Below are 24,980 nucleotides of genomic sequence, written 5' to 3'. Positions count from 1 at the left end.
CCAGGCAGCTGGCAGGATGGGGAGGAGGACCTGTGGTTTGCAGTTTGCTGCTGTGGTAGGGGACAGCCCCCTCCTACCTGCTCATGCCTCAAGGCAGCTGCTGCTCCTGCTGCCACTGCAGCTTTCCTGACTCATGTAGGTGACCGAGCATTGGCTCTGCTTGCCACACAAGCAGCTTAACTCCTTCACTGCTGGTCACGTGCAGGCTTGAGAGCTTGCCAAGAAAACTCAGCTGTCTCCTCCCTGCACTTCCCCCTGTTGCTATCTGCAAAGTGAATGTACAGTGCTCCCTGTCTGCTGACCATCCGCCGGGGCTGTGGGTCTCTCTGCAGCACGGAGTATCCCTGAGCGGCAGCACAGGATGGGGAAGGAGGCAGCACGCGGCTGGACCGAGTGAGGAAAGGGGCACCGGTGCCTTTGCCTGCGGCTGGTCCTGCCCCCGGGGAGTGAGTGCACCAATCCTGCACAGATCAGTATCCTTACCACCCGCACCAGGAAGAAAGACCAACTCCCCTCTATGGCAGCTCCTCTTAGGAGGAACTTTCCTCTCTAGGATGCTGCAGAGAAAGTGATGTGAAAGAGGGGTGAGGGAAAAGACAAGTGACACTTATCCATTTGCCATCCCAGTACTGTCACCAATGGGTAAATGGGCAGGAGAGGGGACCGCTGGTAAAAGGACGCCGAAGCATCTTGGAGGGATGCTCACACCGCAGAGCTATGGGGATGTCCTCACTGATGAACCACGGAGCCAAAGCTCCTGCTGGGGCTTGCTGGGAAACGTTAGCCACAGTCCTGCCTGGCTCCCGCTCCCCACTCACAACTTCTCCACCCTGTTAATTATTACAAGGGAAGCGATGAAGGCCAACGTGCACCAAAGTCCAGTGTGAGAGAGAAAATCAGCAGTTCGCTCGCAGCCATGAGCCAGCCGACCCCAGCCACCACGGAGCTGCCCGCGCTGCCGGGGGACGCGACGGTAGCCTTTGGGGTGGCAGACATCATTGTTGTGGTTTTTTACTTCGCCTTTGTCCTCGTCGTCGGGATATGGGTGAGTCCCCAAGGTGACTGGGTTTAGGTCGGCCTGAGGCAGAGAGCTTTTGATTCTCCCTGGACCCCCCCTGGCTACAAAGGTGTTTGCCTGCAAAGGGCATCCTCTGCACACACCATTATCCCATGGCCTATTGAGCAGGTTTGTGGGGTGACAGTGATCTTCCTGTGAGTCCTCACCCCTACCCCCACATGGGGACAACCAAGGGGTCATTCCCTGGAGGTTGTTCTGGGGATGATGCCTACCTCCCATGCTGCAAAGTAGTCTCACACAGGGGTGTGGGCAGGCAGAGGGCAAGGGCAAGAGAAAAGCTGGGGTTGAGGGGGAGAAAACTGAAATAGGACTTTAAAAAGCTTTGGAAAGATTGTTAATAATTATTTGTTCATGTTGCTTTGCAAAGGCCGTTTTTCATAGAGGTCTACAATCTTCTGGTTGGCTGAAGTGTTTTTTCTCATTCCCAATGAGTACATTCAAGAAGAAGTCATTAAATAGGTACAAGCAGCCTCTTTCCAAAGCTGGACTACCAAAAACCTGCTCAAAGAGAGGCAGAAGCAACAGGTGAAGCCTGGCATACTTAACAGATACACAAAATAATTTTTGGAGCTGATGCTTAGACCAGGCATTCAGGCTTCTCCTGGCTTGGTGGCAGTGCTGCTCACCAGTGTGGGTGCTGCCATGTGCATGGGCATTTTGCAGCAAACTGTTTTATTATGGTGGCCAACTGCAGGTTCCTGGTTGCTTCAAACAGCAAGCACAGTCAGGCTCAGTCACATCAGAGGGGCTTGCTGGTCATCCTATTGCTCTTGAAATCCCTGCGGTTCTCATGCAGCTCCTAGATGGGGCTGCGTGATGTGGCCATACAAGTGTGGGGCTGCTGGAAACCCTGAATCCACAGCAGTGGGAAGAAGCAAGGCAGCAGGGCATTGCTAGCCATCCTGGAGTGCACCTGCATGTCTTTGATGGCATCCCATGGGATACAAGGTTGTCCTCTGATTCTCACCCCTGTGCCGTGTTCTCCCTTATTTGGCTCTGAAGGCATTTGCTAGGGGTGCTGGAGAGCGAGGAGGGAAATGCTTCCTCTTAATTCATACCATTGTCGGAAGGTGGGCAGCCTTTCTTGGAGCTGCAAACACATATCTTCACATGGCTGAGAGCAGCCAAACCCCTAGATTTCTCAAAATTAGATGCCTTTCACAAGGGTCCTGCTTCAGCCTGCATCAGAGCCATGCACCACCTGTCTGTGCTGCTCTGAGTAGGGTGAGCCAGTCGACTGCAGTGACACCCATGGGAGTAGGACTAGGGTGGTGCAAGAGGTTGCTGATGGGGTGCTTCAAGGCTGCTGGGATGGGCATTGAGTCTGACTTGAGGGTGGGTGAATTGGAGGAAACCACTTTTTTTTCCTGTGCTTCCAGTCATCGATACGAGCAAGCCGGGGGACCATTGGAGGCTATTTCCTAGCTGGACGATCCATGACTTGGTGGCCTGTGAGTGAAATGCATCCCTGTTTCTCATGGTTCAAAAGCAATTCCAGATGTAAGGAGGGCAGGTCTAGTGAGGGGACTCAGTCCATACGTGTTTTGACTGTAGCCTTGAGATGAAGAGCATCCGCCAGGAATCATCCCATGCAGCTTTGCTAATGGCCTACAGTGTGGAACTACTGGGCCAAAAGGATAGTTCAACATCTTCAGTTTTTTTCAACTCTCAATTTCTCTGCTAAAGTCAGCAATAAAAGTGTTCACATTGATGGAAGTGAGGGAATGCTGACTGCCTAGCTGGGTTTGAAACTCTTTGGCCCCAACTCACCAAAGATACCATTGTCCCCAAGCCAAGAGAGCATTAGGTAATCTAGGAACGTTCTATCCAGTAAAAAAGCATTTAGAGAATGAAGAAAAAATAATCCCAAAGCCCAGGACTTTCTGAGCCCTTGCTATTTAGAGTGAAGTTGAGATTATTGACTAACGATGTAAAGGATATAAACTTCAAACCACCGAAGTATAAATCTTCACTATGAAGAAAAAAAAAATCTATTGAATGTGCCTTTTCTTGGGAGTGAAAGGTACATATAAAGATAATTTAAAGTTTGAAAGGAATAAAAACGCCACAGGAATAAAGATCCTTCTCAGCCAATGCCAGACTCTAGCACCATATATCTCTCCAGTGAGTCGTCGGTAATGGAATGCACTTCTCAAGCAAAACACTGTATTTTTTTCTTTTTTTTTTCCTTTGGATGTACATTGCCCATAAATTCACTAGGCTAGATTTTCAACCTTTTCCATCAGAGACACATACACCTTTCTAAAATCTGTTATTTCTTAAATGTTCTTTATACTTCTGTCTTGGCCAAGTGACATTTAATAGAAAAGCTTAGCTTGATGGTTTTCTCTAATTAGGAAGGGAAAAATGAAAAGATACTAAAATGGAACGTGTTTTCCCCAACATTGTTCTTTTTTTCTTTTTTTTTTTCTTTTTTTTTTTTTTTTCCAAAAAAGACCAAACCCAAAACCATTCTCATTGCTTTTGGCTCCAACCACAGGTGGCCACAGAGTCTGTTGGGTACAGGTTGGCTCTTGGCTCTCCTGACTTACCGTTCGAGGTTCAAAGCAACCTCTAGTGCTGTTCACTTTTCAATTTTGTTTGTCAGAGAGCTGCACCTCCGCAGCACTCCTGCAGGCTCAGCTCCTCATGGCCGTCACCTTGAGTACAACTGGCTTACATGTATTTTACTTTTTTTTTACAGGGGTTACTTTTTTTACTGCTGTGTGTTAGGCAGCCTCAACTAAACCCTGATATTACATTGCTGCTCCTGTGCAATATATCTTCTGTATTTCTGTGTCTGATATAGATATCGGGAAAACTGTTTACATCTTTTGAGAGCACCGGTCCCCACCTCAGTTGCAAATTCATGTTGCAGCAGCCAGCTCTCTAATCAGCAGTTTTCTTAGACAGACAAGAAGGCAGAGGAACACTGATTCTGTTGGCAGGAACGAGTGTGGGTGTTGATGCCATATTAATGTTTTACCTTGCTCAAAAGTGAGAAGCAGATCAAATTCCATCATTCTTTATTTCACATTTAACAGTACTAAGGAGAGTAAAGCTCCTTGTAGGCGATGTGGCTAAAAGCAAACTTTCTCTGGAGACAAAAGGGCTAGACTTGTCCTTTGGGTAACTTCTCATTTGACCCTGACAGAGATTTGGCGTTGGCATACAGAAAGGAGGTGAGGCTTTATGCCGAATAAAAGTCAGATAGTCTTTGCCCTGTTTAAAGCACCTTGGAGCTTGCATTCTTCCAATTAGGGTGTCAATGAGCCATGGTGGGGACAGCCTACCATGCCTACAGCCTACAGTTAAAGTTAACCTGAGGCATTAGCATTTTCTAGCCTATTGCAGAGCTGAATATCTTTGAACCTATATGTAGACATTAAACACAAAAGGCCTGCATGTTTCTAACATTGTCCCCGCTATGGTTCAAGAATCTCCTCCCTTAGGAGGAGCTCCAAGAGAGCCCTCCTGTCACCCTGACTGTGTAAACCGCCACTTGCATGTTCAGTGCAAGACTTAAAAGAGGCTGGGCTGTCAGCAAGACTTGGAGAGGTAGAGCAAGGGTCAGCAAGGTTGGAGAAGGCATGTTGCTGGATGAGCAACAAGGGAATGAAGAAATCCATCATGTTTCATGGACACTGAGGTATCTGTGGCCACCAGACTTCCCTCACCCTGCTGTAGTCCCTATAACAGGCGTGTATCTCAGGAGAACCATTGACAAAGTGAACCCTGGTTCTGAGATTAAGCTTTGCATTGGAGTGGGGCGGTGGAAGGGAGTGGGCATACCCTCTTTAAGATATAAAACCAGTTTTCTTTAAAAGGAAAACGGAACTCTCCATTAGCACCCAGCTACCTACCTACAAGGAGACGGGGCCCTGGGGAAAGAGTGTGCTGGGGGAAATGCTTGGGCTGATACAGAAGTTCCTCAAGGTGACTTTCTGGGTTTTGTGCCTGTGCCATGTGTTTCAGATTGGAGCATCCCTGATGTCAAGCAATGTGGGCAGTGGCTTATTCATCGGCCTGGCAGGCACAGGAGCAGCTGGGGGCCTTGCTGTTGGGGGCTTTGAGTGGAACGTAAGAGTCAGTTATGTTGTCAACTAAGATGTCACTGTTTACAAAGGGACTGGGGCTTCATCTGCAAAATCAGATGCTAACAGTATTGGCAACTACCAGTTCTCAAGCCTCGGAAGAGAAGCCTCCAGACATTCAGACAGCCTTAAAACCATGAGATCTTTATTTTAGTTTAAGTGGAATCCACTAAAATTATTAGCTCTTTGACCTTCTCGGAAGCACATGACCATATTTTTAAGCTTTAGTCCTCACTCATCAAGATTAAAATAAAAGATAATGAATGCTGAAAAGGTACTTGGATAATCACAGGATTCTGGGTACAGGGAGTTTGAAAAAAAGCGGCATGTGCTCTTAAATTCAGTGTAAAGCCATGAGAATCGGCAACACTGCATTCACCTGTCAGCTGCCAAAATGTGACGTCTCTGGGATGAATATCTGGGTGTGAAGGCAGGTCTCATTCTGCCCTATTGAAATGGCCTGGAAAATTGCCACTGACACCACACAGAACATGAAAACCAGGCCCTTTGTGTGTGATGCTAATGAAATTTCTCAGCTGCACTGATGGGGAGTGAGATTAGTGCCAGCCTCACAATAAACATCACTCACCTAACTCTAAATCTCGTCTATACCAGCAGAGCCTGCTAATAGTGCCAGATACTTGCCAAGCAAGGCAGGGCCCACCAAAAGCTCTTTCCTGGGATATCTATTCACTGCACTGTTTTTCTTCTAAACCATTAAGATCACCTTTAAGTCCTTTGTGAAGAAGCCAGAGCCTGTGTTCAGCCTGGTACATGTAGGACATACCAATATTGCTGTACTTTAAGTAAATCTATTCAAGTCATTTTAGAGGCCTATGAAGACAAAATTGTATGTCAGGGCAAATCTACTTCATGAGTTCAGATTCATTTATTTCAGATTGGAAAGGGACCTTAGATATGCCATTATTCTTTCTCTTTGTCATGGGACATCACTCAGCTGCAGAGATCATATGAGCATCTTTTACCTAAGCCAGTCTCTGCCACTGTGGGAGCCTCGATCACTCACAACCTCTGCTTACAGGGATCAGTTTCATTTCTGATAGCTTAAATAACTGATCAAAGTAAAATCTAGACTAATGTAAGGTACTTGGATGAAAGGTAATGGCCTGAGACAGCTAGGAGGTGAGGTTTGATAATCCAATGGCTTTTATTTATGTTCAAGATCTCCTGTTTGGGCTTTTGCTGGGTTTCAGAGAAGAAATACATGATGGGAGATGCTTTTACACTTTCCAAAAGACCCCTCACCTATGGCAAAGCACTGAACTGCCCCTTTATCTACCAGTGACAGAAGCACATCTGCGTCAGCCTGCAAGGAGAACATCACGGCAGAGTCTTGCTGTTGCTTATTTTTATGCTCCGCAGGGACAGTCTGCTGCCTCAGCCTCATCGCTTGCTAATCAAGCAACAAACAGATGCTCCCATCCTTCTCTGAATCACTTAACTCTTCACTGCCACAGCGTCAGTGGTTTCAAAGGCCACCAAATACAACACCATCTTTCAGAGATCCAGAGGAACAGAACACACCACCTTGCCCAAAAGACCAGGAGATAGAACAGGATGTGCCACCCATGACAGAGAGACACAGGGCTTAGGAGGATAACTTCAAAAGTTTCTAGTTATATTGTAATAATTCCTCCATTTGTCATCTCATCTTCTGAGCAGGGAGAAAAAGTCAGACTGCTTCCCAAGTGCATTGCATGGCACTGTACCCTTCTGCTTTCTTAGGATGTCCACTTGAAAGAGCAGAGGAGAAGGACGTTCCCATGTGTGATATCATACTCCTTTATTTTCTCTGTCTCCTTAACAGGCTACCTGGGCACTTCTGGCTCTCGGCTGGATCTTTGTGCCTGTTTACATCGCAGCAGGAGTGGTCACCATGCCTGAATACCTGCAGAAGAGATTTGGAGGGCAGAGGATACAAATCTACATGTCTGTACTGTCCCTCATTCTCTATATATTCACCAAGATATCCGTATGTATCCAATTGAACACAACCCTTGTGCCTAGGGCAGGGGTAGGTCATCCTGGTACAACGCAGGGCTGCTCAGAGAGAACTCAGATGTCCTTGAAAGGACCCGCTCAGCTACCAGAAACAGTAGCAGTGTGTTACTGTGCTGCTTTGCTCAAGTAAATACCTGCCTCTGTATTGATCATGGAGACCTATCCTAAGAGAGCGAGCCCTCATTAAACAGTAATGCACAGTGAGAACTTTACAGGGATATGGCAGCTAATTACTAAACAGTGTAAGTACCAAAAGCTGTCTGCCTGCTTTTCCTCTTCCATCAGATCAAACCTTAGGCAATAGAGACAGGGGAACTGCAGCATTACCCTGTCTGAGGATCTGGCAGGCTGCATCTTGTAAATGTGAAATTCTCTTAAATTATGATAAATCTGCTGTTGTTCTTGTAGCTGAGTTTTCAGCATTAGGTATGTTATGGTTATTCCTCTCTCTTTCAGTCACTTGTGTTGTATAAAAAGGGTACGGTGAAAGGGAGGTAGGTTCTGGCTTAAGACAAAACTCAGCATCTTTCCTGGATTGCTTGTAGCGTTGTACCCTGTTGGTAGCCAAAAAGTAATGTAAGCTACTGGGTATTTCCCTTCATTTAAATACCATTAATAAAGAGGTAGTACTTACGCTCAGAGATTTATCTGTGCCCTTGGAGGGAGAGAACTGTATTTCAGAGTCCATTACAGGGACTGAAAATGTCAGTCCTTTGTCTACAGCTGATTGTCCCATGGCCTGTACAAGTCACTTTTCACTAGACCCTACTGAAGCATTTAGATGTCAAAGTGCCTTGGAAGACATTGACTGGAGATGAGCACCCATGTGCCTTTTGCAGCTGGCTTCAGGGTCCTTCTCACAGGCTTATTATGTCTCAGGTCCTGGGAGGTGCATCAAGAGGGGTTCCAGGCTGCGAGTATGGGATAGATTTCCTCCTCTAATGGCCAGCTCTTGGCCACGTCACCCATTGCTGTCACCACTGCCTCCAGATTTGCTCTGTGGGGTTGAAGCATTGCCCAGGATGAGGTCTTACAAAGAGGCATTTGAAGCCTCTTTACCCTTGAAGGGTAAATGGAAGATCTCTCCTGCAACAGCACCACAATGTGCACAGCTACACAGCCAACGTATGTGGTAAAAACAGGCCCGTCTTTCAGAATGACCTTCAGCAGAGCAGTATTTGCCAATGCCTTTCAGAGCAGGACCCTGGCCTCAGTCATTGCTGTTTCATCTCAGCGGTTTCTGCTCTGTGAAGCTAATTCACGCGTGGCTGACGGATGTGGCTGGTGGAGTTTATGGGCATGACAGGTGCTTTCTATTAAGCGGTGCTATTGTTTGTAGAGAGCTCATTTTGCGGCTGGCTGGACAGCAGGCAGTTGGTTACAAGAAGGATTTTTCTACCTGTGCTTTTTGCCCAAACAGAGGTTAGCAGATAGGGCATTGCAGAGTCTCCCTGCTCGCAAAGACGAACAGATCTCAAAAAACAGTGTGGTCAAAGGACTGATCCTGCATGGCTACAGAGGTGTTTGTATTTCTTGCTGGGAAGTCAAAAACCAGAAGACACAGTGGTTCCTATGGTGTACTGACAGTGTTTGTCCTGTCTCGGGGTTGCAGAGGTCAGGAGTTGCACTGGGTGCTTGCTTTTAAGGTGCTTATTTCAGGCACAGCAAATAGAAATCTTGCCCCATCCCTTCCGTCTCCCTTGGCAAATGTCTTTACCTGTATCTCACCCCATACCAGATTTGCAGGTGTCCTTCAAACTGATTTCCCAACATACACATCTCCCATATCACCTTCTGCATTTGAATGATGTTATCTCTATAGTTCCAGGTTTCGCCCAGTTTCTGGTTTCACTCTCTCTGCCAGTAGATCCAAACAAAACAAAGCCGATGGGGGTTTCTGTATTTCTAGTGAGGTCCTCAGCAGGTATAACCTGTTTTTCTGGAGTCATTCTAGTATGCTGAACTGCATGAATAGAAAATCAAGCTGTTGACCTTTTCAGATAGATAAATAAATCATGGCACAAAACATCAGTGATTCTTTAGGGATCTTTCAAGGAAGAGTGTCTCCTGACCACTAAGCCTCCAAGATGTAGTCTTGGGAAGAACCTGGTCTCTGCTATTTGCCCCTCTTTCGCTCCTATGTCTGCCTGTGGATACATTGGCTCCTGCTCCCCACGGGTGTCTTCACAGTCAGCAAAAGGAGTGGCAGTTTCCCCTGTCCGGGGCAGTGAGGATTACATGCCATGAAGGCCGCCTGTAAGGTAGTCTTTTGGTTGCTTTGTAGTCCCTTGGTGTGGGACGTTGATTTTCATCCTCCTGCTGCCCCAGCTCCCAGATGCTGAGAGCTCTGACCTGGAGGAAAGTTCTTCCTTACGCCGACAACAAGAAGGTTCACAGCCAACAGCCCCATGCTCTCTCCTCCTCTTCCACTTCACCTTCGTAGTGTCCTCCCTCGTCAACGCTTTCAGCTGCAGAGGGCTGCAGGCTGCTTTATTAGATTTCACTTGCACGAAGCACTACTAATGCCAGACTGCCCTTGGGTTTTTTTATTCCAGACAGACATTTTTTCCGGAGCATTGTTCATCCAAATCTCTTTGGGCTGGAACCTCTACTTGTCCACTGTGGTCCTGCTAGCAGTGACTGCTGTCTACACCATAGCTGGTAAATAGCTGATTTTAAAAGAAACACTATAAACTGGAGCACAGGATATAAGTTTCCCTTTTTCTACATAGGGGAAAGTATTCAGGCCCTGGTCTGAGGGAGAGATTCCCCCGGTTGCTGGCAGTACCTGCCCTGCCACTCCCGGCTGTTGGAGATCTCTGGCTATTCCCCTCCTCCCTCCCAGCCCAAGGGAAACTGGTATGGGGGGAACATCACTGTTTTCTAGAGAATTTTCTAACACTACAGAAGGTTCCCAGCTCCCTCTGTGAAGATAGTTACCACTGCCCATATTTGCTCTTTTTCTCTCTTTTTGCAACACTAGCATCTTTAGATATTAAGATGCTGAACTGCCTTCAAGTCCTCTCATGAACGTGGACAAGCCCTTCAGGCCATTCCTCACAGAAGGGCTTGTGGCAGCTATAGGCTCCTGGGGACCAGCTCAGTGCCAGCTTCTCCCAACGGGTCTGTCCTGAAATCACAGGGCTGGGGCCAAGGAAAACCTTTTTCCAGGTGAGGTACTGTTTCATTGTACATGGTGACGCACTCTGCCTGTTGTCTCTGGTTCTCTTGACAGGTGGTTTAACGGCTGTGATATACACAGATGCGCTGCAAACCCTGATCATGGTGGTGGGAGCTTTGGTCCTCATGTTCATAGGTAAGGGGAACCTGCAGTGGCATCATACACTGGTTTAATGGTCCCAAGGTCATTAGACCTTGGCAGGGTACCTCACCCTTTCATGTATGGTGCAGAAATGAGTTTTAACTACTCACAGAAGTGGTGCCAGCGCCAACTCTCATTCACCAAGTCGTCAGACTTGCTTCATCCTTTGCACTAACTGTATGGAAGTGAGGTTCTGGATAACCACCTCTCTGGTTTGGGTTTACCTGGAGAGGTAACCCAAGCCAAAGAGCTTGCAACACTGCATTCCCAGAGCCAAATTCAGCTCTCGCTATGCTCATGTAAATTCAGAGTAATTCTGCTGACTTTCCCTCTTGACTTTGGGAGTTACTGTGCATTCATCTGGGCGTAACTGAGCATTATAAAAAAATTAAAAAGCAACAAGGAACTGACCATCATTAGTCTTTGCTTTAAGCCTTCTTGGCAAACAGAAACATAGATATATCTTGTTTCGTGTCATACCTTCCCGCTTCAGCTCTTGGAGGGTGTATGAGCAAAGACTAGATGCTGAGGGCATTGTGGGGATTAGGATCATGATCCTAACTGATCCTCTTCCAGGATGCACTGTTAAAACCACAAGGACTCTGGGCAAAATCCAACTGACTCCTGTAGAAACCTTGACTGCCAAAAGCGAGGGTGGAATGAAAAGAAAGGAGATAAGAGGACGATAGAAGAAAAGAAAAATAATCATGAGACTCAGATAAGGAAATAACTTTGCAGGGAGCACCAGACCTTAAATCACTGGCATTTTCTTTTCAGGATTTGAAAAAGTTGGCTGGTATGAAGGACTTCAGGAGAAATACAGCACAGCAATACCGAAGATCATAGTCCCGAACACGACCTGTCACCTTCCACGTGCGGATGCCTTTCATTTGTTCAGGGATCCCATCACAGGAGACATTCCTTGGCCTGGCCTTATATTTGGCCTGTCTGTACTGGCCCTTTGGTGCTGGTGCACTGACCAGGTAAAGAAAGTCTTTCCCTCTCCAGGCAAACCACCACACTATTATTTCCAGTCCACTCCTCAGTTTGTGGATCTGTGAGCTGAAACATGACTGAGTCTCACTGTGCAGGAGTTACTACCTTTTTATTGGTCTAGATCAGAATATCTCACTCCTTCTACCTTCTCAGCAAGTTGCTAATTTTGTGCACTTCTTAGTGTAGAGAGAGGAGGTTATTTTCTTCCATCTTTATCCCACTGTGGGCTGGTGAGTACCAGGGGTCTTCATGCAGTTAGCGTGACAAGGATATGAAAATCTGGAGCTGGAGCTGGCTCTGCAGTGACCTTGCGTAGACCTCCAGACAAGCCATTCATATTCCTAGAGGTCTCACGTTTCTCATTCCTTTCCAAGCTACAAACGAGGAAAACTCTATTTGTTTCTCAAGACGCGGTGCCTTTGTGCTTTAAGACGGGATAATTATGAAAACCTACCACTGAACTTTTACCAAAACACCCACAGTCTGCTTCATTCCTTGTCTCTTGCTGCTGTACAGCTGCTGTCTCCAGTCCTCAAGGTGGCTTCGTTTCAGTCAAGGGCGAAATGATTCCTGTAAAGGAAATTTCCACGCTGCCCTCTCCTACAGCCTGTGCACTGAGCTCTGAGCAGTGGCAGCAGGCTGCAGTCAACCGAGATGGGAAAGTTGCTATTGGCATGCAAAACACCCTGGGATCCTGGTGGATGAAAGTCATCCATGAGAACAACAGAGAAAGGATGGATCTTGCTCTCTCCGTAGTGCTTCCGTTTTACTCTCTGCTCCCTTTCTGCACTGATTGCAGGTGATAGTCCAGAGGTCTCTGTCTGCCAAGAACCTCTCCCATGCCAAAGGTGGATCAGTGCTGGGAGGATATCTGAAAATCTTCCCTATGTTTTTCATTGTCATGCCAGGAATGATCAGCAGAGCTCTTTATCCAGGTAAGCCTTTCCATGTTCCTTGCCACAGGGCTTTATACCTGCCATGGCTACTAATCCCACACAGGTCCTCCAGCACTTTTACACCTCAGAAACTCTGCTGTCCTGCAGGCACATTTGTATATACTCCTATTGTACACTGATGTTCCCATGCCCTTCCTCCACTTCCAGTGCTCCCACAATGGCAGAAGTAACTGGGACTGTCCATATGGGGCATATTTTGCCATTCTGTGGACATTGCATGCATATGTCTATCTGGAGGAAATCAGGGAGATGAAATACACGAAGGACTGAGGTTGTCCTTCAGGTCCTAGGGATTACTTTCATTAGGTATTTGGTGAGAGTTTTAGCAATCATCTGCCACACAGATTCATGCAATTCCTGGTGGATTATGCAAAACAGCTCTCCTTTGTGAAAGTGCAAGAGGTCCCCTCATGTTATCTCCCAAGGAGCTCTCATTGCTGGTTTCTCCAGAGCATGCCACTTCCCGGCAAGAATACCCTGGTTAGGAGGACCACTCCTGGAGGAAAGTGTAAGTGTCTCAAGTGCCTCTCTCCCAGATTTCCTCAAAAATAGTAACTCAGCCTGCAACACCCTTGGTAACCCAGCTGACAGGTTCATGGAAACAGTCCAGTTCCCACAAATGACAAAGCATTAAGGATTGCAATTATGCAACATCCAGGAGAGTTATATCTGTACCCTGAACATTGCAAAATGTCGTCTTGAAGTTTCACCTTTATTTTACGATGTAAAATGTTCTTCAGCTCCACTTATTCTAGCTGTATTCCAGCTGCACCTCTGAATTTATACAAAACTGCACACGGCATCAAGATTTGTTCGCTTGAATTAAACAACCTATGGCTCAACAGGGTTTACACTGGCTTCTTGTCATTGTTCTGTTTCCTACAGATGAAGTGGGCTGCGTGGACCCGGACATCTGTAAAAGGGTCTGTGGAGCTGCAGTGGGTTGTTCCAACATTGCCTACCCCAAACTCGTGATAGAACTCATGCCTGATGGTGAGAAACCTTTACACTTGTGGAGGTGGGCTTGAGCCATGTTCTGCATGGGGGGATCAGACTGCCCTTATCCATCCTAAGGCTGAGGAAATCTTACTGCAGTTACCAGACATCAGGATGAAAAAACAGTACTGAGAGGCTAAAGGTCTAGTCCTGATTTTCCTTCCCTTTTTTGCTCCCCCAGGGCTCCGGGGTTTGATGATTGCCGTGATGATGGCAGCCTTGATGAGTTCCCTCACCTCCATTTTCAACAGCAGCAGCACTCTCTTCGTTATAGACATCTGGCAGCGGATCCGCAGAAAGGCTTCGGAACAGGAGCTGATGATTGTGGGCAGGTCCTTACATTTCTTTATGTCTCGTTGCTCTCATCATCTGTTTTGAGTGCAGCATTTACATCCTTCAGTCTGGACTCACTGAGAAAAATCTGGTGCCTAAAATATAGAACAGGAATGCAGCCTGGGAAAGAGCATTACATTTTCCAGTTTAATCTCAGATAGACCTTGTCAAAGGGAAACACTGAGTGTACCACTCAGCTAGGTAGATTATTGCCTCTCTCTTCTCTAAACTTAACATAAATACTGCCTTAAATGTAACTTTTAGAAAAGCCAAAGTTGCTCTGGAGTCACTGTCACTGGAGGTCTTTAAGAACACATTATTTTTACATCAGACAGGAGTGATACATTGCAATTACTCCTTTTTTTCAGGGAAAAGTGCAAAGAGCTGGGCCTCCCAGCTCTCTATCTCTCTGATAAGTTATAGTGCCCTTTGCGAGCTAGCTTTGGTAGTGCATTATATCAGGGGCATATAAAGTTCTTCTCCTGATAGCAGAATTTAAGCTGCATTCTGCCTGTTTGTGGTGCTTTTCCTCTCCAGTCATGAACATTAAGTTTCTAAACTTTGTTGTGGGGTGGGTGAAGGCTGCAGGCAATGCCCACCACTGTAGAGTAGTGAGAGGGAAAGTACCCCTTCTTAACCAATATGGAGAAACCTCTATAACATACAGTGCAAAGATGAAGGAGGATTATGATATGCACCTGAGACCCCAGAAGCAATATTAATAAACAGCAAATGAAATGGAAATTGGCAAAGGCACAAGGCTGAGCATGTTACCTGCTTGGAAAGGTGGCAGAAAGTTTGCTTCCACAAGCTTCCAGCTCCTCCTCTGTCACGTCCAAGAGCTAGTCCTTCGAAGAACATATCACCCTCTAGGACACACCAGGTCGAAGGGCTTGCACTGATCCAGCTCAGGGTGGGAGCCACCATGCCCTTGTGGATCTCTCATGCACGTTGACCCGCAAGTCCTAGCTCAGCTCACTCTGAAATCTGTGAAGTTAGCTCTGGGAATTGGTTGAATTTACTTTCTAGAAGAGAAAAATTTTCTCTTTTCCTGTATACACAAGGAAAAGTTCTTCCTGAGAGTGATTTGTGGATTTTTTTCTTAGGAAATTCTGAGAGCAACTGAAAGTGTGTTTTGCTGCAAAACTTCATTTTCAGGTGGACTCCACCACCTGCAGAGCTAATATAATTTTATCCTCATCTTCCAGAGTCTTTATCCTCATCCTTATAGTCATCAGTATTCTCTGGATCCCGATCATTCAATCAGCCAACAGCGGCAAGCTCTTTGACTACATTCAGTCCATAACCAGCTATCTAGCCCCACCGATTACAGCTCTCTTCATCTTGGCAATCTTCTGCAAGAGGATTAATGAGCCTGTAAGTGGAGTGTCAACAACCAATTGATATACATATTTAATTTGATAAAATAAATAAATAACTCTCCCCTCACTACCTAGCCTTTGAGACTCTTTAAACTTAAAGCCAGTACAGCTAAAGTGTGACAATTAGACAGCCTTTCCCTGGCATGCATTAGTGGCTCTTAGCCCAGTCTCGAGTGTATGTGTGTTTGCTTCCAAGAAGCCACTGCAAGTGGTACTTCTTGGCAGTCTCATTTGAAAGCACGAAAGGCAAAGTTGTTCTGCACTTTAGGGATGATGTGTCAAAGTCTAGTTGGAGACATGTTGCTAGGAAGAGACTCTTGCATTGTCTGTGCTCTATCTGTTCCATGTTCGAGGGTAGAAAGAGAAATGAGGATTTTAAACTGAAAACATCCTCTTTTGATGCATGTCAGTGTGGGTTTCCATCAGGCATACAAGGTCTTGGTCTAAGAAAGAGCAGAAAAGAAAAGAAAAGAAAAGAAAAGAAAAGAAAAGAAAAGAAAAAAGAAAAGAAAAGAAAAGAAAAGAAAAGAAAAGAAAAGAAAAGAAAAGAAAAGAAAAGAAAAGAAAAGAAAAGAAAAGAAAAGAAAAGAAAAGAAAAAGAAAAGAAAAGGGAAAACTTTAATCAAAGGTAACATGCAGTGACCTTTTTCTTTATGCTTGCCTTTTCTCAGGGTGCTTTCTGGGGCCTCATGGTTGGGCTAGCTGTTGGTCTCGTTCGGATGATCATCGAGTTTATTTATAGCACACCGTCTTGTGGTGAGGAGGACAGAAGACCAGCTGTGCTAAAGGACTTGCACTACCTCTACTTTGCCCTCATCCTCTGTGTCCTCACTGCGATTGTCATTGTCCTTATTAGTCTCTGCACCCCACCGATCCCTGAGGAAAAGGTAAGTGACTTGCAGTGGCACGCTTTTCTCAGAGACCCAGTTTGGTTTCCAAAAATCTCTGAAATCCGTCTTTTTCTTTTCCTCCCATGGTTAAGAAATGGTCTGTAATGCATATGCTGCAAAGAAGCCCTTGCTCCTCAGCTTTCTATTCCCCAGGTTGCGTAGCGTTAATGCTTCCTGAGGCCCCGAGTGCTTCAAATTGAGTGTGAGTTCCCATGCTGTGCCTAGAGCTGGGCAGACACCACAGCCCATCATAACTGGAATAGAAAGAAAAGAAGAAGGGGAAGGAGATGAAATCATATTACACAGCACTGCTGAGGAGGAATTAAATATATCTAATTGTAGCATCTACCCTGTTTCAGCAGAGCCAGCATCAATCTTGCGGGCAAACAAGATTAATATCTTTTGCAACATGGGCATTTAGGAAAATAAAATTTTGTCCCAATGTGATCTCAATTACATTTAATAACTTTGAGTCAGGCACAACTTTGTTTTACTTAACACATTAAAATGGTGCAGAGTTGGAAGGCTTTATATAATAAAACCTTAAAGTAACTCTTATCAGTCCCAAGTTTTAAAGCAGCTGTCAATATAAAAAACCTGCCATCTACCTCCGAACAAAGGTTACTGGATAGATTTAAAAGACCTATTTTTTTCCTGTCTGACTGCATGAGGAAATGAGGGTGATGCCATCGTAGCGTTTTGTTTCTGTTGCTTCCTCATAACTTGTAAAGCATTAACCAGTTCCATCAATGTTTGATTGAATGTTAGTGGTGTCAAAGATACCCAGCTCCTAAAGATTACATGAAAGCAGGTGCTCAGATAGAGGAGAGGCGGAGAGAGAGAGACTGTCTTTGTGTCTGCTTTGAGATAAAGTCTCAGCTTTTATTAGCTATCAGAGGATCCACATGGGAGAGAGAAATACTGGCAAGGAGGCACCATTAGTTCTGCTGCTTACGTTGTTCACTACTGCTCAGGGGTGGCCAGATGGTTGCCAGCAATTAATTACTGTGGTTTAATGAGTTCCCACTCATCATCTGACCTGTGATAACTAAACATGTGCAGTGCTCCCTGCCCACAGCAATAGCAAGATAAGATGCATTAACATAGCACTGGTAAATAGTGAACATCATACCAACAGTTCAGAAAATGAAGAAACTGGCCCCAGCACCTACAGGCTTTTTAGTCTGACCTCAGAGGTATAAAAACATTTAAAGCACGTTTTAAGGGGGGATGTTCGGGAAGAAGACCTATTATAATAGCATTAGGGAAAGACAGGTTATGATCATCAGAGATTCCTTAGAGGAGATTTTCAGTAGAAATAGGTGAGTTTATAGGTGCTGGACTTAACGGACCTTATTTGACATATTCTTCAAAGAACCAATGCTCAGAAAAGGTGGATTCAGATTGGAAGTGGTCCAGGGAGGAAAGCCAATGAGATGGTCAGGGAGGATAGGATTTTGTCTGAAACAGCTGAGTGCAGTTATCCCAGAGGAATAAAAGATAAGGGGTGGTGACTGGCCTCCCAGGTACATCTGCAGAGCCAGGGAGGGAGGAGAGCTTGCGAAAGGGCAGTGCTGGCCATGAACAAACAGGCTGGGCTTCTGGGCTTTTTTGGGGAAGTTTTCTGAAGAGGGATGTTCAGGATAAGCTTTTGGTAGGCTATGGACCCCACATAGTACTGAGCTCAGTGCTTGACCTCTGTATGAGAGATTCTGTTGAAGAAAATGAATAAGAATTAATGATATTGCCTGTGGCAGTGAGAGGCTGGACACAGAGACCCAGATCAATCATCTGATGATGGTGATGACCGTCCATGTCCCATGTGCCCCCCGGCCCTCAGCATCTTCCCACCGCAAGGAAAACGAGATGGGCTGCCAGGCAATTTGTGTCAGCAAGTGGCAGCTAATTCCCCCTTCCCATAGCTCGGTAGGAATGGGAGAGTCTGCCCCTATTTGGTTTTAGTCTGATTTCCATTCAGTTTCTACTATTTATCCTCAGTTTCAACAGGAAAGATCTGACCTTGTTCCTCAGAGAACAGCCAAAGTGAAGGCGTGGTTTTTAAGCTGAGGTAGGTGCCAACATTGCTGGGTTGCTGCCTGTCTGTCAGAATCTGAGTGGGCAGCATTAAACCCAACATTTTTCATTTTCCCACAGTCAGACTCACCCCAACTTTTGCCCTAGACATGACCACAGGTGTAGGTTTGGACACCATCACTCCTGGTGGCATGGTTTCTCACAGTGTCCTGCAAGTAGAGCTTGTCTCCTCATCTCAAGTTAGTCTGTGGCTGTGCTGAGATGGCTCAAGGACAGAAGGGTTTTGGGAAGGAAGGGCAGGAGGTAGAAATCAGGATGGACGTGTCAGGCTCTAACCCTCTGGGTAGAAACTAGCACCTGAACTTTGTGTTTGGCCATTAGCGACCTCGGGTTGCTGGGTTTTGGCATGCAAGTGGGCAAACCTGTGGTGAAGAGCCTGTATGTCCCCATGAGAGTGGCTGAGAGGGGGAGGCTGGTAGCAAGTGTCGTGGCAGAGGATATCTGAAGCTCTGGTGCTTCCCAGTCCCATGTCTTGGTCAATTCACTTTATGAGTCTCTGATATTTCCCCCATAAAAATCGCATGGGGCTAGTTCTGCTGGCCCTCATCTGTGCAGAGCCTTGAGATGTAATGATGAAAGGCACTGTATAAGAGCTAGGAATTACGCCATTTATTTTGTCAAGCAAAAGGAAAAGAAAAACAGGCCACCAAAGAAAAAACCAAGGAAATACAGTGATAGATCATACTTCAGCATATGTAAATCAGCGTAGCTCCATTGCCTTCAAAGACCAGGAGCAGCTGTTGAGCTCCGTTATGCTGCTTTACACCAGCTGAGGATCTGCACTGGACAACTTTAAATATTGAATCTCAATAGTAAATGGGCAAAAGGAGAAAAGAGATTTGTATCTGATGTTACAGTGGTACAGCTAATGTGCTTGGCTTTAAATGAATTACAATCCAAGAACTGCAAGCTGTAGCATTTTCTCCTGCTGTTTTGGACACTCTCCCATCCCTGTGGTGATTGATGCTGTGCTGGAAAACAAGTATGCAAGGAATTTGTTTGGTGTGCTCCAGAGTTCATATGTCTTCATTGTAGGTAGTCCATATTGTGTCACGCCGTCCTTGAAAACCCTGCAAAAGAGCTTACAATTAAATTTGAGACTGTGAAGCTGAAACACAACTGTCAGGTGCCAGATGGCATTTTGGAACAGAAGGATTTATTCTAGTTTACAAACAACAAAAGAAAAACTTTGCTGAGTTCTTGCAAACTCCCTTGCCCAAGGAGAATATCAGGATGAAAAGGGAGAGGAAAAGCACGAGTGCTACATGAGTAGGTCACCTCCTCAGGGGTCAGGGCTCACCCAGACAGGCTGATGGATTGGAAATTCCACTTGATGTGCTCTGGCATCGGGGATGTTTTCCCTGTGTCCTGAGGTCTGGCTTCAGTGGCTCCTTTAGGTGCATGGCTTAGGAGGAGCACCAAGCCTGCTTTGGCTGGCCTGAACCCACACCATGCACTCCTGGGGTGCTGCAACTGAAGCTCCCACAGCACCATTTAGTGCCACTCACAGCAAAGTGTGCTCAGGTCCTGTGGGCACCAGGCACTCACGGAGGAGCTAACTAAGGGGGGACACAGGGCTCCCCGAGCGGTGCCCATGCATGGCTCTGCAGTGGGGAGCAGAGCCACAGGGCTCCCCAGGACCTGCCAAGCAGCTACCCCCCAATCCCCTGCCCTTGGGCATGGCGGCCTCAGGCAGCATTTCCAAGGTCCAAGTCAATTCTGCTAATGCAGCTCCCCCGTCAGCAGTTCTCCTTATTTATGTATTTGCTTGCTTTCTCCAGGCATGCAAAACACATGCCATCACCTGCCTCTTCCATCCCCATCCCTTTGTCATCCATGCCAGGGAAGCGTAGCCAGCCCCGTGGTGGCCTCCATGGCCACACAATGCTGCTGGTGTGCCCCAGCACGTGTCCTTCTGGCGATGGCAGAGGAAAAACAGGGACCTCAAGAAATTCAGCCAGCCAAAACCCACCATAGGGGAGCTTGAAGCTGGAGCATGGGTGTGATGCTTCACCGAGAAGAGTCTAGGGTGGTGGTTTGCTTTATTTGGCCATGGTCAAAGCATCAGCTCCTGGGTGGGTCAGTGGGATGATACACGATGAAGTTACCTGTGTGTCTACGCTGCTTTCAATTGAGAATCGCTCCCGTCTGGCAGAGTCTGAGCCCCAGGTAAACTCCAGCCCTTGCAGATTTTGCTGCAATGTGAAGAGACAGTCATTCAGTGACACATGGGAAGAGGAGGGAAAAAGAAAAAAGTTTTGGAAATCCTTTAGTACCCTGAAACTTTGCTATGTTCCAGTGACATTTCCTAAGTGATTAAAAAGAAAAAAAGAATCCTTGAGAAAGATGAGGATCATCAAATCAAAGCAATTTAGCACATCGTGACAAGAAAGATTAGCCCTGCCCAATGCTCATCTTGGTTGAAAATGATTTAAATAAAGCTATAAATCTTCTGGAAATTATGCAACATTTTGTGTCAGCTGGAAACTCCTGCCTAGATTTGTGTGTGTAAAATTCAAAAATTAAACTCGCGTAACTTTGTAAGTGACCCATTTGAGACGTTCATTTCCATATGGGCAGATCAGGGAGGCAGCCGCTCGTCAGGCAAGTGTGTGACTTTGCCTGACCTGTTGTCCCACTGCAGCTTCGCCGCCCCGGTCCCATCCTGCGGCTCCTCTGCGGGGCAGCCGACGGGCTGGCACGGGAGGGCAGCCCACGGACCTGGGCAGCTGCATTTGAGTGGGATTGATGAGCGTGGTCTTTGCTGCCTGGCTCGTTAGGAAGTGCTGATGCCAGCAGGCTGCCTGGTGTGCCGCGGTCAGCCAAAGAAGCAGCAGGCCTGGCTTAAATTCAAAGACCTGAGCCCCTGGGATGGTTAACCCCACCCCACAGCTGCAAAAGAACCACTGTGAGGGTTGCAAGATTAAGGCCTCCTGTGCACTCCTTGTGTCCCAGGAAGGAGAAGACTTTCAGACTTGCCCTGGGATAAGAGTTTCAGACCTCCCGCTTTTGTAAAGCAGAGCAGATGGCAGCCACAGCAGCCTGTCCAGGACGGATTGTCTTTCATGGCTTTTGACGGTTCTTTCACTGAAAGACTGCAGAGAGGGGTAATGTCTGGTATTGGCCCAATAGAGAAAACTGGAATTAAAGAACAAAGAAAAAATAGCCAAACCAACAAACAAACAAAAAAAGAGAAAAGGCATTTGGTCGGGCAAGTCTTACAGTGTGTGCCCAGAGCTCCTGTTTTTCTACTCGTAACTCCACGTGTTGGTCTCATGTATGGTAAAATCCCCCCTGCGAATTGTGACTTGATATTTGCTGTCGTGGCTCCGTCTGCCCACATAGTTGCACTTCTTGAACACATACTTGCAGTCACAGAGCAGAGACACAACACTGCTACTTTTCCCATTAAAAGCCCTGAGATAAGCTTATTTGGAAGTGCAGGTTGCTGCTTTGACGTGAACTTGTCCCAACTGTGGGGTTTAATGTTCACATTGGGTTTTCTTTTCCTAATAAAACAACTGAGATGAGACAGAAGATCCTCCAGCCCCTCCCCATGTCCCAGAGAAGGAGCTGCTCAAATACCAGCGTTCCCATGGCCATATGTCTACGTCATGCCCCTATGGCCATATATCTGCATGCCAGACCCAACTGATCTTTCTCTGCTGAGGGTACAATTGCTGTCTGTGATTGACTGTATCCAGAGAGGGTTATCTTGCCTTCTTTTTTTTTTTTTTAAATTGACTTTATTACCCTTCCCTGTTGGAGGGCTGCCATTCTGGATCATCATTATTTCATGTCAATCAAGTGAGCCTAGCAAATTGGAAGCTCCTTCTTCAATGTCTACTAAAAGGTTACTCCTGGTAGAAACAGGGATGGAAATAGAAGGAAAGAAACTAGATTAATTCACACTTTTTCTCAGCTTTTCAGTTCCAACTGGAGAAGGTACAAGCCTTCCTTTCCAGGGTGTGGGCACCTGTGCAGAAGGGAGGTGAGAGAAAATGGGGGAACAACTGTCACCCCAGAACAGGTCTCTCAGCGCCGTCTTGGATCTGTCCCCCTCAAAAAGGCAAATGACTGGCATGCCAGTTTGGGACTGGCAGGCAATAACCTGTTTGTTCTCTGTCCCACTTTGCAGCTCGCTTGCCTGACGTGGTGGACAAGGCACACAAAGGCACCTGCCATTGACCTGAAGAATTACAAGAGTGAAGCAGCAGAGATCAATCCAGCCATCGTGGAGAGTGGCTTGGTCGAAAGTGCAGATTCAGGCAATAAGGAGGAGGCAGGTAGGGTGGCTGGCTGTGAACAAGCATACTCATATGGTGAGTGCACAGCCAAGATCTCATGCAAGTCCCTCTAAAGCTCATGAGAGGCCATCTGTTGCATGCACTGGAGTTGGGCTTGTATTTACGGGTATATCAGTTATAAGGATGCGACAAATGGAAGTGTTGCGCTTCTTGGTCCTCCCAACGTATCTTCTAGCATTTACCTTCATTCACAGTCCTCTGAATGGCTCAGAAGAGCTGCCATTCCTGACATCAAAGAAAACTCACCATTCAGTGAAAAGTTTTTCCTCCTCTCTAGAACAAGTTGTTTACCCAAGCAAACTACCCCGGTCCAGCCCTCCCAAGTCACAGTGTTATTTTAGCGCTTCAGGCCTGGACACTTAATGGTGTGCTGGACTTCTTAGATTGGAGTCAACGGCCACTTACGAACATCTCTTGGGAGGGTGGAGGTCTGTGCCCCATTGACACTGGTGCTTTGTGCCATGACACTGCATCTATTTGTCTGTCTCACCAAGATGCCCTTGAGGAGCTCCATAGCACTACTGCAGGTATAACCAAAGCAGCAGCCACCACTAGCGCTGTGAAAGTCATGGCAGGCTCTGTAGTTTCAACTTTCAGCACATAAAAGTGGCATCCCTTCCTGTCCTCATCATTGCTAGGAGATAAAACCCTTGTGTATGTGCTAGAGATGCCTCCTCCTCACTCCAGTGTGAGCTCTGCTGGCCAACTCACGCAGTGATGCTGTAACACACTACATCAAAATAGTATCAGGGTCTGAAGGGACCATGAGACACTGGAAGCAGATGTGTGCACTTTGTGGATGTCCTAGGATAAGTCTACAAGCCTCAGTTTTCTCAATTACATTATGCCAATAGTATCTTTCATCTTCCCTTAAGATATAAGCCATCGTTAAAGCTCGGACCCAAATTGCTTAAATAGCTGTGTGTCCTACCAAGGGTATTTAGTAAGAAGGAAGGCAAAGGGTCAAATGAACTTAAAGAGTTGTCAGGAGACAGAACAGTAGCAGAAGATGCTACATAAGCAAGTTTTTTTCAGAGTGGACAGAGGTTTATTCTGCAAATCCATTAAAAAAATGCAGCTTTCTGGTTTTGAGCTTAACCTTCCAAGTTTACAGAGCAGAAAAACTCAGAAGAAAGGTACATACATGAGATTTCTTCACTCCTTCCTTTTGCTGGTCAATTCAAAGGACACTGGTACCAATTACAGGCTAAGCTAAACAGACGTGAACAACTAAAGAAATATCTTAATTATTTTTTTCCCAATAGAGTAAGTTTGAGTTTAAGTTGAATGCAGCCATTCAGCATTATTTATTTTTTCTTATCAATTCCTAGTTCACTTAACTAGCTCATATTTTTATAAACAAATGTCTTGGTATTTTGGTAATTAGTGATGATGGGCAAGGAAATGCGAAACGCAGCAATTGAGAGTTTAATGAGGGTTTTTTTTTGGGTAACACCTTTTTCAAGGCCTTATGACATTCTGCATTTCAGAAAAAGGTTATATTTGGAAAGAACAGCCAGTGAAATACACACGGCACAGGGCTGACAATTAAAACACATACTTCACCTGGCATGTCACGTGTAATAAATAAGCCAGGAGATCTCTAAATGGACCATCATGCTGTCAGGAATTTGTGAAAGTGGATAGAAGTGGGGTCGGGGAGGAGGGGGAAGAGGTCTGTTAATTAACTAATGAACAATTGGTGTTGCAATCAACCAACTGTAATCAGGCTGTGCTGTACATGGTCGAGGCAGAGCTTTCTCTTTTCCCTTCTTTTCCTTTCTCTTCCCTTCCCGTCTCCCATCTCCCATCATCATCTTGCACCTCCCACCCAAGGTGCACCCCAAGCCCCAATCCAGACTGGTCAATGCACCTCCAAACTGGTAGAAGGAGGGAGGGAAAAGTCCCAGCGAGATGATAACACCCATTGTTTGGTCCGACTCTCGCAGCAGCCAAGCCTCCCTGCTGGAAAATGCTGTACTTGTGGTTCTGCGGTCTGTCCACCGGCCCCACGCCCACCCTGTCCCAGGAGGAGAGAGCTGCCCTGGAGCGGAGACTCACCAGCATCGAGGAAAAGCCCCTGTGGAAGACTGTTTGTGATGTTAATGCTATTCTCCTCCTGACCATTAATGTCTTTCTGTGGGCGTATTTCGGCTGAGGTGGGCTCAGGCAGCATGTGGCTTTGGTTTCTCTCGGGGGGTCCTCATCTTCATGTCTAAGCCAGAGGTGTCAGGTGACAGAGACCCTGGTGATGGTCCCCAGAGGCGCCGGCATCCCTTGGTGCAGCCCTTCCCCAGAGGCGCTGCTTGCTGGAAATGACTGCAGGGCTCAGTTTCTCCATGAGATAAGATGTGACCAAGACTCAAAACTGGTCACATCCAGGATACAGGGGACGTGTGGGACAGCATGTGGGTGGAGTTAGAAGACCTGGGGTCAATTTTAAAGGTGCAGAGCCAAGCCCAGCAAAGAGCAAAGGCTTTGGAAAGTCCAGTTGTGTCATGGCCGGGTCC

General features: G+C 46.4%; 1 protein-coding gene across 1 annotated transcript; it reads left to right on the top strand.

Moving 5' to 3' along the window:
• Positions 1-916: 916 nt before the first annotated feature.
• Positions 917-24,628, top strand: SLC5A9 (solute carrier family 5 member 9). The gene is made up of 14 exons (XM_075155810.1): positions 917-1,045; positions 2,458-2,529; positions 5,054-5,158; positions 7,001-7,165; positions 9,750-9,855; positions 10,430-10,510; positions 11,294-11,499; positions 12,312-12,447; positions 13,354-13,461; positions 13,646-13,796; positions 15,006-15,174; positions 15,851-16,066; positions 22,302-22,449; positions 24,420-24,628. The coding sequence occupies exons 1-14, from the start codon at positions 917-919 to the stop codon at positions 24,626-24,628; spliced, it is 2,001 nt and encodes a 666-aa protein (XP_075011911.1).
• The last annotated feature ends 352 nt before the right edge of the window (positions 24,629-24,980 follow it).

This window comes from Calonectris borealis, chromosome 8 (assembly GCF_964195595.1).
Source record: "Calonectris borealis chromosome 8, bCalBor7.hap1.2, whole genome shotgun sequence".
NCBI lineage: Eukaryota > Metazoa > Chordata > Aves > Procellariiformes > Procellariidae > Calonectris > Calonectris borealis.
This window is presented reverse-complemented; position numbering and strand designations above follow the sequence as displayed.